Raw genomic sequence first — 18,287 nt, 5'->3', positions numbered from 1 at the left:
GTGTTTTGGGGGGTTGGGGGGGCTCTATTGATAATATAGTGAATCTGTAGTAAAAATGCATTATTTATTTAAAAATCTTCTCCGCACCTGGGCATATCTGAGGCAAACAGAGTAAAAGTTTTTATAAGGAAGGGAATTTTTACCAGATTTTTGAACATCTGGACCATTTGGTCAAGTGTTGTGGTCCTGGCCAGGGCTCTATTAGTTTGTATTCTACTGAGAGGAGTTATTCCCCTTTGCCATTTACTTTTGATAATTTATCACTGTAAATAATGTACTTGAAAGGTAAATAGAATAAGAGAATTATGCAAAAACTTTTATTGTATAATACAAAAAGTACTTTCATAGTTTTAATGATCAGATAGACTTGTAAGTAATAGATAAATAAAAATGAGACAAAAATAACTTGTCTTATTAAATATTCATCAAAGACCAAGAGATGCCAATGTAAGAGATTTCAACAAAGGATTAAAATAGTACAGAAGCATTGATAATTTGTTAATATACTGTATAGTGATAGTGATAAATGAGGAACAGATTAGAACCTAATTTATGAACTGTTAATGAATATTAAGACCAATTATTTTGTTGATCATGATCACCCTATTTTTCTTGCTTTTGGGCAACAAAGCTTCACCTTTCAGTTCATTTTATACTCTATGCATCCTTGAAATTGTTGTATCATACTCAGGTGACCGTTAAGGCCCTTGGGCCTCTTGTCTGTTTATTACATTTTCTTTGATTTTCCCTTTGCCTCTGTCTTTTGGTAACACTAGGCTGTGACGTCATAATTGAGCGGTTGAGACGTCATTGCGATTGCGAGATTGAAAAATGCTATTAACATGGATTTTTAGCAACATAATTGGAAAAACTTTGGCAGAATAACTATAAGTCTCTGTCAGGATGGCTCATTTACTCTATCTTATAAAAGGCCAGGGATTTTTTAAAAAAGACTCTTTGTTAAGGGAAGGAAAATCATAAGTTTTGCCCCACTTCTGATATTCTCACACTGTGAGAATGCCATTTTGGTATTCTTTCACACTGTGTCTGAATATCACTTTTATTCAGTAAATAAATTACAGTTTTTCTCTGTTGAAAATGTAATAAATTGTATTTTATGTGAGGAAAATTAAGTTTGAGAAGTTATTTGACATGTACAGTTTTCAACATAGGTAGTTAACACAAATGTAAATGCATTAATTTGGAGAGTGGTTAGTTAAAAGAATATGTTTGGTTTCAGGTAAATTTTTTGGTAAGAATGATGATGGGTCTGGATTCAAAGCTGCCCTGCTATCAGGTCCTCCAGGGATCGGAAAAACCACCACAGCTACATTAGTGTGCCAGGTTAGTTAAGAAATGAATTTAATTTTTGAGAATTCATGAGGACATGAACTACGAAGCTTCATGCCAGCATATTTCATGATTTCACAATTGCTTGATAGGTGTCTTATGTATCTTGGCTTAGGATGGAGTAGGGGGTTCATTTTTCCTTTCTTTTTAAAGTTTAAGATTCAAATGAGGTTTCTGAATACAGTTTGTCTTGGTTTTTTAATTTTCATGTATTTGTGTATACACTTCAAACTTATTTGACTTTTCCAAAACATATGCTTAATTTCAGCCTTTCAAACTTAGTACAGAGTTCTCATTCCTGAACTTTGATTTTATTTGTAAATTATGCTTGCATTCTCATCAACTTAAAAAGTCAAATGAATCTCATGATTTATTTGGTTAGCACCACAAAAGATGTCCAAAGTTAACCGAGGTATTAGCTGACAATTTATATGTGGAGAAATTCCCCAGCCCCCGGGTCTTAGGGACAACCCTGCTGATATATTTATAGTTATGTTCTTTTTTAGGAGGCAGGTTTCTCCTATGTAGAGTTAAATGCATCAGACACACGATCAAAGAAGAGTTTGAAGGAAGTCGTCGCAGAATCACTTGACAATACAACTATAGTGGATTATCTAGGTCTGTGAAATTTGACTGCCTAAAACCTTATTTCTTCTTGGCTGATTAGTTTCAAATTATCAAAGGGGAGATAGCATGCCAAGATGTTTATTATGATACATATACTTATTCCAAGTAAAAATCTGCAACAAATGAAGTACTGAAGTCACAAATTTAAGTTAGCTTTGTAAAGATGACTTTAATGCAAGATAAAAGTTTTAAAATTTATTTTACAGGAGTTACTAAGAGCACAACACATGGACATAAGCATTGTCTGGTAATGGATGAGGTGGACGGGATGGCAGGAAATGAAGATCGCGGAGGTCTGCAGGAGTTAGTGTCCCTGATCAAGTCATCGCATATCCCAATCATCTGTATGTGTAACGACAGAAATAGTCCCAAGATGAGGACCCTCTCCAACTACTGCTTTGATCTCCGCTTCCAGAGGCCTCGATTGGAGCAAATCAAGGTCAAAAATTAACAATTACTGATCAGAATGTTGACTACTGTAATATAACTTTTGTTTTTCATCTTCATTTTGTCAATATGAACAAGTATCAATTGGTATCTTTGAAGGAAGGAGAATTTTGAACTGAAAATCTGTCAAAGAAAATTATGAAATTTGTATCCCTGGGCTTAGACCTTGGAGTGGGGTTAGGTTGATCATATTTTTAAATTGAATTATAACATTTAAAATCATTTTAAATTGAGCATTGATGCAATGTAATGTTGGAAATTATTGTTCTGTACAAATTGTAAAAATCATGTTGCATGGGTACATGACCCTCTTGTTCCCAGTGGAGTGGCAGCTGTAGCAATAACCATAAATAACTTGGATGTTTATCGCTTTCTCATTTTTGACTTGAATAATTTTTCTTTACCTGCACATCATTTCATAAAAATAAATCTGAGATCACACACCAGTGAAAGAAATGTTCATCAAGATGAGATCTGTTTTCAGGGAGCTATGATGTCTGTAGCATTTAAAGAGGGCTTAAAAATTCCACCACCAGCACTGAATGAAATCATTATGGCAGCCAATCAAGACATTAGACAGGTAAGACCTTAGCGAATAGATGTCAAATTAACACTGATTCTAACAAAATAATGTAGATTTAGGATGAAATGAAATGAGGTAAAGATAAGATTAATGATTACGTCTCACTGAGAGAAACATCCAGGGGCTGACGAATAAAAATTTTTAGGCACTTGTCCAAGGGCAAGTGCATGGTCAAAATTCACTTGCCTTGCATCAATTTTTGCTTGCCCCACCATAAACTAATACTGTATTTATATATTTTCAAAAAATAGGGAGACAATTACTGAGTAGATCATGCAAGCCCCTAAGCCCAGCTTTAAATCTGTGACATCCATATTGAATTTTTTATGCCCCCGGATCGAAAGATCCCGGGGATATATTGTTTTTGTCCTGTCTGTCTGTTTGTCTGTTTATCTGTTTGTCCGTTTGTCTGTTTGTCTGTCTGTCTGTTGTCAACTTTAACCTTGCCCATAACTTTTGATTGGTTGGAGCTATGACTTTCATATTTCACTTGTGTATTCCTTGTGACAAGACCTTTCTTTGGGTACCATCATATTTGACCTTTTGACCTTGACCTTGGTGTTTGACCCACTTTTGCAAAATTTTATGAGACTTTAACCTTGGCCATAACTTCTGAACAGTTGGTGCTTGGGGTTTCAAACTTCACATGTGTATTCTTTGTGACAAGGCCTTCCTTTGGATATCAACAACTTTGACCTTTTGACCTTGACCTTGGAGTTTGACCTACTTTTGAAAAACTTTAACCTTGGCCATAACTTTTGAATGGTTAGAGTTAGGGCTTTCATACTTCACATATGTAATCCTTGCGACAAGACCTTCCTTTGGATACCAATTATCACTTTGACCCTTTGACCTTGACCTAGGAGTTTGACCTACTTTTGAAAAACTTTAACCTTGGCCATAACTTTTGAATGGTTGGTGCTGGGGCTTTCATACTTCACATATGTAATCCTTGTGACAAGATCTTCCTTTGGATACCAACCACTTTGACCTTGACCTTGACGTTTGACTTTTATTTTAAAAACTTTAACCTTTGCCATAACTTTTGAACAGTTGTATCTAGGTCTTTCAAATTTCACAGCTGTATTCCTCGAGACAAGACCTTTCTTTGGGTATCAACATTTTTTATCTTTTAGCCTGGATTTTGACTTGCATTTGAAGAAACTTTAACCTTTGCCATAAGCTGCCATACGGGGGCATCAGTGTTTCACAAACACATCTTGTTTTTTTTTCAACCACTTGCCCACGGGCAAATGGTTGATAAAGTTTCACTTGCCAATCCCTAAAATCCACTAGCCCCGGGCGTCAGGCAGTGGGATTTGTCAGCCCCTAAACATTTGAGCATTTTGCTGAAGCTGAATTCTTTTATTGTTAGGTTCTACATAATTTATTGATGTGGACAGCTGGAGAAAAAAGTTTGACCTATGATCAGGCCAAGAAAGACTCCAGTAATGCCAAAAAGGACTTCAAATTGGTGAGTAGAATTGTGTTGTCAGGGCTCAGTGTTCACATTTCTCCGATTGTCCTTGTGTCCAGTTAATTTGTAACTCAAACAAGACAAAGTCCTCTAACATTTGCCTAACAAGTTAGAATTCTGAAGACACAGATATCTATGAGAGGAGATGTATTACACGTATATACCTCAAAAACAACAGTCAGATGCTTGAAAATACATTTTTATTAAATTAAAAGGAAATTTTTTTCAAATAAAAAAAATATCAGTGAGTAAATTTATTTGTAGGGTCCTTTTGATGTTTGTCGTAAGGTGTTTGTGGGTGGAGAGGAAACAGCAGGCATGACCATCAACGACAAGTCTGATCTGTATTTCCAAGACTACAACATTGGTCCACTGTTTGTACAGGAAAACTACATCCATGTTATTCCATATGCTGCAAAGTAAAATTTTATTACTGCATTATTTATATAAATTTCTCTTAAAAATGCCAATACTTGAGGTTCATTATGCTGACTTTTAGTCCTATTTCAGCTCTTTTAGAAAAAGCCCTTTTAATGATTCCACAAATCAAAGAAAAAGATAATCAGTAGAATATATAAAGTGAGTTAAAAAGTTATCTTAGGCTTTCGGTATTCAGTTTCTTGAAATTGATAATTAAGAGACAAACTTTATTTGTTCTCTCCAAAGATTTATCATCGGTAGCTTCAGTTTATATTTCAAGAAAAAATAGCCCACAAGAATCCAAAGTTAGATATATTTTGACAATTTAATTTGAGCAAAAGTTCTTTAGTGTCCTCCATTTGTATGGTTGTGGAAGTAATAAACAAAAGACAAACAATATATCATTAAGGATTGTCTCCATTTTTGTGAATCCATGCTTTAATAACTACAGTCACTTGAGATTATTTGAACTTTGATCTTTTGAAGTTCACAATCTGCTGAAGTCAGGCCCTGGTCCTGATTTTTTCCTTAACAAGCAAATTTATTCTGGATCTTGAACCTTGGATCTTGAATCTCTGAAAACTCTTGATCTCAAGAAGTATTTTTGAAGTTCTATTTTTTACTTGTGATCACTCAGTCTATAGGTGATGATGACAGCAAGCTTTCTCACAGGTGTGTTAATTATAGTGACATGTGAACCCCTACGCTTATGTTAAATTGGTTAATTGGATGTTGGCATTAATTACATGTCACGTAGCTTGTAAATACACCCATAGATTGTTCAAGACCTGAAGTTTACGGAGTAGCTCCTCAGAACCAAAGGATTAAAGACCTAATGCTGTGGTCATTTGTGCAGTGTGCATCAACTTTTTGGAATATGGGCCATATTTTAAAAAACCCCTGACCAATTTGTGGCAAATTTGTGGCAGAGTATCCTTGCTCCAAGGGCTTTCATTTATATTAAAGATAGAGATTTAACCCTCAAACAAGGGGAGATAATTAGGGAAATAAAATAAAAAGTAGTGGTTGATAAAAAAAATCTTAAATCATAAACACATACAAAGGTATGCATCTCAGGAAACAAAATGTTTTTTTTGCTCAATGAGCTGAAAGCTCAAGTGAGTTTTTTAGGTCACCTGACCTTTTTGCTATCTATTTTCATCCTTTATCGTACGTTGTTTGTCGTCAATCGGTCATGAACTTTGGAACATGTTTAGGTTCCTCTCTAGAACCACTGAACCAATTTCAACCAATTTTGGCATATAACATCTATGGGTGAAGGGGAGTAAATATTGTGAAAGTCATGGCCCCTAGATCAGGGGTTCCTTGAGGTGGGGGTTTATGTATTATATAGTGAAAATAAATTAATGCTATGAAAATCTTCTCCCTTGTCCCTTGGTATTAAGCAAACAAACTAAATACATGTACATAGTTATTATCAAAAAGGGTGCCTCTTCAGGGGTTCTTGTGCTTGGGTGGGGCTCTATTGATTAATTGGCAATATTAATTGTAAATTATTATAATTATCAATAGTAATTATGCAATAATATCAATGTAAATGTATTAAATATAATTATAAGTAAATTTGCCTTTTCTTTGTTCCTGGGTACCTAGGAGGCAAACAGAGTACACAATTGTAATAAGTGAAGCAAATGAGAGTTACTCCCCTTTCCTAGATGTTGTTAATCTAGGAATGTTGTTAAACAAGAAATCCTTGTATAGAATTTAATTAATAGGTTATTTGATTGAATGAGAATACAAGAAAGAATGTTATATATATATATATATATATATATATATATATATATATATATATATATATATATAGAAACAAAATATAATTGAATGGTTAAAATGAGCATGCTCAAAGTCAGATTCTTGCCAGGAAATCAATATAAAAGATTGACATGAAAAGATTATTTATATATTTAGCAAAAGTTGTAATTGTAGACAGTATATTTATACTGTGGTGATCTGTTTGACAGTAGATGAGATTTTATCACTGGTACAGTCAAAGTTGACAAGAGACTGGATGTTGTCTTATACTTTATCAAAGTGAACAAAGAATCACATAGAGTCAGGGTGACTTATTGTAATTAGTGACAAGTGGTAAATAGCCACGTTGTATACCCAAGTCTGTGTGTACTGAATTGTAGCACTAGGCAAATGACATATCTGTATATATTGAATACCTTACACAATAGGCAAGTGTCCATTGGATTTGTATATTTTGCATTCATTATCATCCCTGTAAGACTTGGGAAAACCAAGTATGATCCTAAGGAGATCACTCAGGTCTAACACATTACAATAAGCTAGGGTATTTTTACCAGATTTTTGAAATTCTCGGGCAACATTGCTTGGTGTTTCAGTTAATTTTGTTTTATACTTGTATGGATCCTTTACAGTGTTGTATTATACTCAGGTGACCGTTAAGACCCTTGGGCACCTGATGTCTGGCATCCATCCGTTCCATTTTTCACACTATTGTTTTTGTCTCCAGCAAATATAATCACTCATAGTGTGTTGTGTAATAAAACGTCATAATTATATTTCAACAGTTTAACAACTGTTTAGAAAGTGGAAAACAATATATATTTTAAAAACAATAAATACTTAACTAATAACTGATAAAGGAGTTTTGCCTCTTCGATACTAGCGTCTGTTGTGTTAAGGTTCATCCTTTAAATTGTGTGATTTGATTTGTTGATAAAGATGTTAGCTAATATATGGTTTGTCAAGATGGAAAATGTGAATAAACCTCCAGGTACTTTATTTTGAGGTGAACTTGAGGTGAGGAACACCCAAGGAAAGACAGTCTAGACCAATCAGAGAGCATTAAAATTTCATATGGTTTAATAACGAAAAAAGTGTGAATTACATGTACTAATCAACTACCTCTATGATGTTAAATGCATTTTATGTGCAATAAATGTTATATTTTTAGTGAAAAAAGTTAGTCATCACTGTAAATTTTTTACAAATATTTTTAAAAGAATGAAAAATATGATTGTGAAAATGATTTTACACATGCTCCGTGAAATCACAAATTTTTGCAGGAGTCTAATTTTCATTGCTTTCATGATATGAAGAGACTCCTGAATTCATGTCCTCCACGAAATGATCAAATTTAAAACAGAGAGAAACTGTACAATACATCTACAATATCAAATTCCTGGAAAGAAAATTCTGTAGACTTCATCTACAAATCAAATCCCTGGAAAGAAACTCTATACACTTCATTTACAAAATCAATTAAATCCCTGAAAGGAAACTCTACACACTTCATTTACAAAATCAAATCCCTGAAAGGAAACTCTATACACCTCATCTACAATATCAAATCCCTAAAAAAGAAATGCTATACACTTCATTTACAAAATCAAATCCCTGGGAACCATAATTTTTTTCCTCAAATCACAAAAAATATGACCCAAGGCAAATAAAGGGATTTTATTATGCATTATAACCAATTGGAAAAATGCAAATTTTTTAACACTTAATCAAAGTTTTTCAGCAATCTCTTGAAATTTGAGCTTCATGAGTTACCTGTATTTTTTTTAATCTCTATACTTTTGAAATATCCTGTTTTGTAGAGGTAATGTAACTCGACATTTGTCTCTGCTGGCCAGGGCTGCTGACAGCCTGTGTGATGGGGATACATTAGACAGCTGTATCCGCGGGAACCAGTCTTGGAGTCTGCTACCTACAGCGGTGAGAGATGTTCTATTATTACAAACCATCTTGTACTTAAATTTAAAAAAAAATTTTACAGCTTTCTGTTTTATTTGAATATTGAATGTAATTGCCCATGAAGGCTCTTAGATATCTTTTGATATAATGCTTCATTTATCACAACTTTTCTACTGATTCAGGCAATGTATGCTAGTGTGATACCGGGGGAGTATATGAGAGGAAGCTTACAGCAGATGGTCAGTTTTCCAAGCTGGTTGGGCAAAAATTCCACCACCAGCAAAACTGACCGCATTTTACAAGAGTTGAGAACACACATGTCACTACCGTAAGTATTACATGTAATGTAAATTACATTATAATGGTTCATGTGATGTCATCCCCATTTGTTTACATGTAATGTTCCGTTAGTATTATATGTAATGTAAATTCCATTATTTTTACATGTAATGTCATATCCATTTGTATTACACTTTGGTATTACATGTAATGTTCTATTAGTATTACATGTAGTGTCAGTTCCATTGATATTACATTTAATGTCCCACTACTATTACATGTAATGTAAATTACATTTATTTATAATTGTTACATGTAAAGTCAGCCCCATTTGTTTACATGTAATGTTCCCCTAGTATTACATGTAATGTAAATTCCATTATTGTTACATGTAATGTGATCCCCATTTCTATTACACTTTGGTATTACATGTAATGTTCCCCTAGTATTACATGTAATGCAAGTTCCATGGGTAATGCATATAATGTCCCATTTGTATTACATGTAGTGTTAGTTCCATTGGTATTACATTTAATGTCCCATTAGTATTACATGTTATGTCCAGGGTTGCAAATAACATTTTAAACTTAGGGGGCCGTGTGGACCCCCAACTTCACAGGTTTTACTAGTAGCCCACATTGATATTTTGGGGCCTACAATTTATTGTTCACTTGGTAACAAAAAATTATTTCTTACGATAATCTCAAATAATTTCCTGTCCGCAGTCTTTCATTTCATTTGCCTGGGGATTTTGATTTACCAATTGTATAGAATTCCATGTTTTCATTCTCTTCAAGATATGTATTTTGAATTCAATGTTGTTATCATAAAATTTGCAGGAAGAGTACTTTACTGACAGAAAGCATACTTTACCAACTTTCAAAGTTCATAATGTGAAATATTTTTACCCAAGGTGGCAACAAAAAATCAAAAAACATTTTATTTTAATTCAGAAGGAAAATTAATGAATATAAAGCTTGTTGTGAATAATACACAGTGTGCATCTTAATTGGACTAAAACCCGCTACTGTTGATACATAAATGAATTTTCATTCTTTGAAGGACACGATTCTGGGTCTTGAAAACGTTTTATAGGAAGAACACAGTGAAACTGAAAGTGCAATTAATAGTGGAACCAGACCACATAAGGTTCTGGAAAATATCCGATAAAAATCTTACTCGCCATGTGGGTAATAATATCCTCGCCCACAGGCAAAATTGCTCGCATTTGCAAGTGGGTGAGTGGTTATTTGCAACCCTGATGTCAGTTTCATTGGTATTACATGTAATATCAGTTCCTTTAGTATGACATGTAATGTTAGCCACAAGTCAGGAAATAATTCCATTTGTTAGGAAATTGTCAGTTTTAATGTGTATGTCAGTCACATGAGAAAATAATCCCATTAGTAAAGAGTTTGTAGAGAAGCAGTAGATTTTTAAAAGAAGGAGGCGAGAGATGGAGTAAAAAAGCTAAATACTTTTGTATAAACCAGTAGAGTTAATGTATATGCAAGTCAGGAAATAATCCCATTTGTAAAGAATTCTTTAGTATAACATGTATGGTATTCATTTTGTAGAACATCAGCTAATAAACTGAGCTTGAATCTTGATTATCTCCCCTACATGAGGAAGTTTCTGACATCACCATTAGTGATCAAGGAGAATGATGGGATACCAGATGTCATAGATCTAATGGACAAGTATGACATCATCAAAGAGGACTTTGACAATATTCTGGAAGTCACGAAATGGCCAAACAGTGCAGATCCAATGTCATTACTTAGCTCCAAGGTCAGTGTGTAACAGTAAGGGGAGAGGCCATGAATACTGTAGATTCCGAAATATACACAAGGAATTAATAATCACGTAATTTCTTGAGATACACAATGTGCGAAATAAAATTTTATTTTTATGGTGCTAAAATCCGTGTAAAATCTCTTGATCAACTGTCTGCTCGCGAATTATTGTTCACGCGATTTGATATTAAAGAACCATCTCATGATAATAAATACTAGCAAAAAATAAGGAATCTACAGTAATCATAAATTGTCAGATGATGTTTTCAAATTAAGACAAATTCCAGAGCAAAACAACCTTGTCATTCTCTGTATGAAGGTATCAGATTCAGCTATAGGAGAGTAAATATAATCTCTGAGTCAGCATATTTATCTTGTCATGTTGACATAATTACAAGTACCGGTAAAGATGCTAACCCCCCCCCCCCCCCCCCCCCCCCATCACCCTTTTCTCCCATTGCATTATACATATTCCATTTCATGTCCAAGTTTTTGGCCCATAATCATCCTTTGATATACAGATACTAAGTCCTTCCTATAGAAGACCCTCTCCTTCACAAAGTTAAGTTTTGTTTTGAGGAACTGTTGTGACATCTGAGGGTATCTCTAATTCTTAAGATGCTTTAACTTTAATTTGATATATTAATTAATATTTGCATAATGTTTTTATTAAGTAGAAATTCCTGCTAAAATTTGTGAGTTATTTCTATCTCAAACCTTTTTTTAGACAAAAGCAGCCTTTACAAGAACTTATAATAAGGAGGTCCATTTGACCCCATATGTTACTGGTGCCCTGACCAAGAAGGGCCGAGGGGGAGGGGCAGCTTCTACAGAGGATTACGGTCTAGAGGGTGAGGGTGAAGGAGAGGAGCCAGTGACCGCCCCAGACAGTGACAAGGAGGAAACAGATGACGTAGAAATGGACTCCATGATTAAGGTTTCAATCTTGCATTTTATTTCATTTAGTAAACATTTTGATAAAGAAAGCTTTTAGAAATTTTGTGCCTTTCATTTACAAAAATGAATGAATCAGTTGAACCATGTCTTTTCTAAGCTTTTAAGTGGAAGCAGTAAATTTAAAGAAGATCACAAATCTCATGAATTGTTTTTTTATTAAACCTGAAACAAGAACAATCCATCACACACACACACAATTCCGCACGTTACACAAATGATCAGGATTCTACACATAAGACAAACGATCACGATTCTATACGTTACACAAACGATCACGATTCTATACGTTACACAAATGATCACGATTCTATATGTTACACAAATGATTACAATTCTATACGTTACACAAACGATCATGATTCTATACTCTACACAAACGATCATGATTCTATACGTTACACAAATGATCACGATTCTATATGTTACACAAATGATTACAATTCTATACGTTACACAAACGATCATGATTCTATACTCTACACAAACGATCACGATTCTATACGTTACACAATGATCATAATTCTATACATTACACAAACGATCATGATTCTATACGTTACACAAACGATCACAATTCTATAATCTACACAAACGATCATGATTCTATACGTTACACAAATGATCATGATTCTACACCTACTCAGACAATCATGATTCTATACATTACACAAACAATCACGATTATATACGTTACACAAATGCTCACGATTCTACAGGTTACACAAATGATCATGATTCTATATGTTACACAAACGATCACAATTCTATACGTTACACAAACGATCATGATTCTATACATTACACAAACAATAAGGATTCTATACATTACACAAACAATCACGATTCTGTACTTTACACAAACAATCATGATTCTATAAGTTACTCAAACAATCACGATTCTATACGTTATACAAATGATCATGGTTCTATACGTTACACAAATGATCATGATTCTATACATTATACAAACGATCACGATTCTATATGTTACACAAACAATCAGGATTCTATACGTTACACAATTAGGATTTTATATGTTACACAAACAATCACGATTCTATACGTTACACAAACTATCACAATTCTACACATTATACAAATTAAAAGATATAAAACAGATCACCAACACTTCGTGAGAATGCAGCAGTAAATTTATTTGGTTGACCGGTTTCGACCAGAGATGGTCGTCATCAGAACAAATATACATGAAATGATTATACATGAAGTAAAAATTGCGGACTACGTTACTATGTAAATAAAAAATGCGGACGTCATAACAACTTGCGGACTAGAATCTTTACATTAATAATTTAACAACCATAATCGTGTGAAATTGTCACAAAACTTTACATTACATTATTTATCCTAAATGATTTTTTTTTTTATTGTTTTGTATTTTACATTATACAAATGATCAGGATTCTATATGCTACACAAACCATCACGATTCTATATGTTACGAAAATGATCACAATTCCTAAAGCAAACACAATTTTTCATGCAAAATAGTTAAAAGGGGAGGATGGGATTTAAAATAATGATGAACATCACTGATGAAATTTTAATTAACATCTTAAATGCTTGTTTACTACTATAAATTAATAATTTCATGTCTTGATGGATATAAAGAAAGGGAATGTAAAAGTGTAATAAACAATTATAAGAGCTTATGATTAGACAAAACATTATATAAATAATTAACTAATTAAATGAGTAAACTATATGACATAAATAAATAAATAAACAGCAATTTCAGATCATCCAACAGACTGCATGACTTGCCTCATAAGTATTAGAAGAATTAAATATGTATATATTCTATAAAATGATTGTCTTTTATTTCGATATTAAAATAGTTAATAGACAAGAAAAGATTTGTTCTACTATTTATATTCTGATATAAACTGACAAAACCAAATTTGCATGGTTCATGGCACACAATCGCGCACGATTCAAACCGCTAACGATTGAACCTGATTCACACATGATCTCTCACTTTACAAAAACGATCACACATGTTACAGGAACAACTTCGCATGTCCTTGTTTGGTTTGTCAACAATAACGTTGCAGCCCCTGTATGTTTAAATTTAATTTTTTCATCTTTACTGTATACAAAGCTTGAAGAAGAATTTTTTTCTTTGAAAATTTCCTTTGTCATTGTAGCAAACAAAAAAGCCTAAAGGAAAGGAAAAGGAACCAAAATCAACTTCCTCTAAGGGAAAAGGGAAAGGAAAGGGAAAAGGGAAAAGCTGACATGACATTCTCTTAATAAGAAAAGATTCATCTGTTAGACAGGTGTTGTGATACATCTATTTCTCTACCACTGTTGACAATACTGTACTATGACATTCAAGGAAAAATGGTAATGATACCATGTAAAAACATTTAGAAGATGTATGTCTTTGATTAGGCTGTTATCTTTACTAAATTAAGTACAATGTGATTCAAATCTTTATCAATAAATGATTTGGAACGTTAAATAAACTGCTGATGATTTCTTATGTTCATCTAATTGAGACTTGATACAGACTTATAGGTTATAGCTTTGTAATCTCCAGTATTAAGATTTCATCATAATGAAGGTTATTTACATAGAAAAAAGCTAAAAAGTGACATGGGTTGATTAGTGGATGGAAAAGTTGTTCACTCTTGGTGTGGTTTAAATCAGCTGTTTCTTTTGAACACTTAAAAAAAATCCAGAAAACTCTGATGAGACTGAAGCTTTACTTGTTTGAAATAGTGTAATTGATAAGTTCTACTTGTATGAACATTTGTTATTCAAGTTTAACATCACTGTGGCAAACTATGGGTTTTGTGCCCATTCTATTTCCAGAAACACATTTTTTACTACTTTTGGGCTTTTTGGTTCTCTTTTATGTTTATATATACTTATTTAGCTCACCTGAGCTAAAAGCTCAAGTGAGTTGTTCTGATCACCTGGTGTCCAGCATCCGTCCATCTGTAAACTTTTCACATTCTCAACTTCTCAAGAACCAAAGGGCTAATTTTAACCAAAGTTGGTTCAAAACGTCCCTGGGTGAAGGGGTTTGTAAATTGGTAAAATGAAGGGCCAGGCCCCCTTCCAAGGGGAGATAATCAAGAAAAGGCAAAAATAAAGCAAGGTCATTAAAAAATCTTCTCAGGAACCACTTGACCATTAAAGCTGAAACTTATATGGAAGCTTCCTAAAGTAGTTTAGATACTTAATTGTTCAAACCATGGTCCCAAAGGGGTAGGGTGGGCCACAATAGGGAATCAAAGTTTTACATTGAAATATATACCAAAAATCTGCAAAAATCTTCTAAAGAACCACTTGACTAGGAAAGCTGAAACTTATGTGGAAGCTTCCTGAGGTATTGTAGATTCTAAATTGTTCAAATCATGGCCAACAGGGGAAGAGTAGGGCCATTATATGGAATCAAAAGTTTTACATTGAAATATATAGGAAAAATCTTCTTATTAAAAAACCACTGATCCAGAAAAGCTGAAACTTAGCTAGAATCTTCCTGAGGTAGTGGAGAGTTATTCAATACGTGGCCCCCAGGGGTAGGGTGGGGTTGTAACAGGTAATCAAAGTTTTGAATTGAAATATTTAGGAAAATCTGTAAAAATCCACTGGACCAGGAAAACTGAAACTGATGTGGAAGCTTCCTGAGGTAGTATAGATTGTAAATTTTTCGGTGGGGCTATAGTAGGGGTTATATACGGAAAAATCTTTTAAACTCCTTAAGAGCAAATCCATGATGGTGTGGAAGCATGTTCTGGTAGTGTAGATCCATTTTTGTTCAAATCACGGCCCCTGTGTAGAGGATGGGGCCACAAAAGGTGAATAAAAATAATGCTAAGACCACACAAAATCATATAACCAAAATATGTGCCCAGGGGCTAGGGTTGGGCAAAAATCAGATATTTGTAATGCTACTGTACAGGAAAAAGTCTTCTATAGAACAGCAAGGTGATGTTGATCATGCTGATATCGAAGCATCTCAGTTTGTGTGGATTCTACTTTTATTAAATCATAGCTCCTAAGTAGATTTTTGTCCACAATAATGAGTCAAAATTTTAATAGAATTGGAGAGGGAAATTTATATGAACAGGAGGGCCAAAGTGACTCAGGTGAGCATTGTGGCCTATAGGACTCTCGTTAAATAATGTGTTTACAGTTTAATTACATTGATAAATTATCAGTTTTAAGATTTTCTGGTCAAAGACGGAAGAGTTGATAGTTTATTCACATGAAGTAGGTGTTTTTCTCTTTTCTGAATATATTATCATATAATGAATACATTGACTTTTTTTCTATTTTCGATTAAAATGTTTCAAACAAAGACGGCAAAAGGGGGTGCGACCGTAACACCCCCCCCCCTCCTCTCCTTTTATTAAAAAAGCTTTAAATTATTAAGTTGAAACAAAATAAATTCGTAAAATGATGATTATATCTCTGTTCAGAGTAATACTGCATGCTTTATTTTGCTCAATTAATATTTGAAGAAATAACTTGAAGAATGCGCTAGAAACCACCATAATGGCACTAATTTATATTTTTAAAAAAATCCAAACTCTCGAGAGGAGATAAGCTTCCTAGACCCTCCCCTGCACCCTCTTTTCAAAAACTTGACGACGGCCCAATAAAGTGTGTATTTAAGGTCTGACAACACGTTCCTTGAAAATCTGATTTTGTATTTCTTAGCAGTTTGCCAAAATATTTCTAATTTTTGACATCTTTTTATTTTTTAACTGTTTTCAAGACTGTCTTTAATGATATTAACACCAAAAATTGTTATATCAGAGATTCAAGTAATTTTCTACATGATTATGTAAGAAATCCCATCCTCTGGTATCTAGGACAAATACCTGGTAAGGTACCTTAATTTTTAGCAAGAAAACTTCCTAAAGTAGCAATACGTTTATCACAGATTCTTTTAAAATTTATATATCTGAATACTGAGTGTCACCCATCCAAGGGTTATACAGGCTCGCCGTTGCTTAACTTGCCTGAAATAGAGGGAGACCCTACCGCATATTATCTCTTAGCTTTCTTACAATATACAGTTATTGATTGGGTATGGGGAAGGTGAAAATGTTGCCAGAGGCCGCAGGCCAAGAGCAACATTTTCACCTTCAGGTCCAACAAATCATATGTTGCCCCATACCCAGTCAATAACTGTTTTGTTATACCCTTCACTTCAGATAGAACAATTAAAATGAAAACATTTGAACAGATTTAATAAATATATAATCAATTACCTTATTTGGAAAATTTTGATCAAGAAAAATAAAAAAAAAAAAATGGGAGAGAATGGAAAAAATTTAAAATAAAATTATTATATTGTATCATAAAAATTATTTATCACAAAACATACTCTTTCATATAGCAAACGACAACGCTTGCAGCTCTAAACTTCGGCTATTTCCGTGTCGCCGATATTGAACGACGATTTATTATTTGTGACGTTGCAGTCTAAAATTCTTATGTTGGACTGGCAGGCTGGTCAACAATAAAATTGTTAGACCGATGCAATAAACATTTCTTTTGTTGGACTTTTTATTAGTATAAATAAATATATACAAAGATATTTATAAGGCTATAATGTGTATAGATTGCATGCAGTGACTGCAAGCAAAGATTTATTTTAATTAAGTAAAAGAATAAGGCGTGCACCTATTTTGAAGCATGCATGTATTTATCTCAATTCGTTTACAGTTGACGACAAATGACTTTACATTCTGACAAACATTTTTAAAAACGGGTCGACAGTCAGACTGCTCTGTCATTGACCAAGAGAGCTTAAATTTCCAGGAGCGTAAATTTATATATTCATTCCTTCATGTTTTGTAGGTGATATAATTTTTAAGACGTCAGCCAGGAAGGTGAATAAACAATTTCTCATTAACATTTAACACTTCATAATATATTGAACCTGCAATTATTGTAATGTTGTTGTTTTTAATTACAAACCGTTTACACATTCTTTGTCGGCAGTATTTTTAAACTCTTGTACTTTTGTAAATCTTTTAAAGAGAAAAGTACTTTGTAACTTTTACTACTTAAGTAACAATGTTTTTTTACATTTTCTATCAAGTAACATTGTTTCAGTCGTTGGTTGTGTATTTATCCATCATTTAGGTACGAAACATTAATTCATTTTAGGTTCTTTGACAGGTCGCCCCGAGTTTCTATTGTTGTATTGTCAAATGTAAATGTATTCAAATATTTTCGTAGAAAAAGTTAAATTGGACCTTGCCTTGAAAAGTTCTGTTTGTTTGTTTGTTTTTATTGTTTAGCGTGAAAAGTTATGAGAATGGTTTGATAAAATATTAACCGTTTAACAGAAGTAAATGATTTTGATATCAATGAAAAGAGGAGGAAAATATGCAAATATTATTTCTTTTTTTATTTTATGTGACGTAATTGCTCCGAAAATGACGTCAGTATCCCCCGTGATAAGTGTACTGACAATAAAAATGACGTAGTGGTTTATGTCTCTCCGTTGATTCGATACGCAGGAGCATGCTCTACATACGAACAATTTCTAAAACTGGCAAACTATTGACAAACAAGTTGATGAAACAAGAATATCAACATTCTCGTTTAGTCATCATTTTGCAAGAGGTATGCTCGATACAATGACCTTGTCAGCAAATACAACCTATCA

General features: G+C 33.4%; 1 protein-coding gene across 1 annotated transcript in view; it reads left to right on the top strand.

Annotated features, from left to right (window-relative positions):
* LOC133186900 (replication factor C subunit 1-like) overlaps positions 1-14,132 on the top strand; it is a 60,065-nt gene extending 45,933 nt beyond the window's left edge. The window contains exons 13-23 of the mRNA XM_061322288.1: positions 1,241-1,344; positions 1,857-1,968; positions 2,184-2,416; positions 2,909-3,004; positions 4,383-4,481; positions 4,749-4,903; positions 8,501-8,618; positions 8,780-8,925; positions 10,454-10,667; positions 11,400-11,609; positions 13,795-14,132. Of these exons, the coding sequence (XP_061178272.1) occupies positions 1,241-1,344; positions 1,857-1,968; positions 2,184-2,416; positions 2,909-3,004; positions 4,383-4,481; positions 4,749-4,903; positions 8,501-8,618; positions 8,780-8,925; positions 10,454-10,667; positions 11,400-11,609; positions 13,795-13,884 (1,577 nt within the window). The 3' untranslated portion in view covers positions 13,885-14,132. The remainder of the gene's footprint in view (positions 1-1,240; positions 1,345-1,856; positions 1,969-2,183; positions 2,417-2,908; positions 3,005-4,382; positions 4,482-4,748; positions 4,904-8,500; positions 8,619-8,779; positions 8,926-10,453; positions 10,668-11,399; positions 11,610-13,794) is intronic.
* Positions 14,133-18,287: the final 4,155 nt, after the last annotated feature.

Source organism: Saccostrea echinata, unplaced genomic scaffold (assembly GCF_033153115.1).
Source record: "Saccostrea echinata isolate AGI-Se365-2 ecotype Australia unplaced genomic scaffold, CSIRO_AGI_Sech_v1 ptg000014l, whole genome shotgun sequence".
Lineage (NCBI taxonomy): Eukaryota > Metazoa > Mollusca > Bivalvia > Ostreida > Ostreidae > Saccostrea > Saccostrea echinata.
This window is presented reverse-complemented; position numbering and strand designations above follow the sequence as displayed.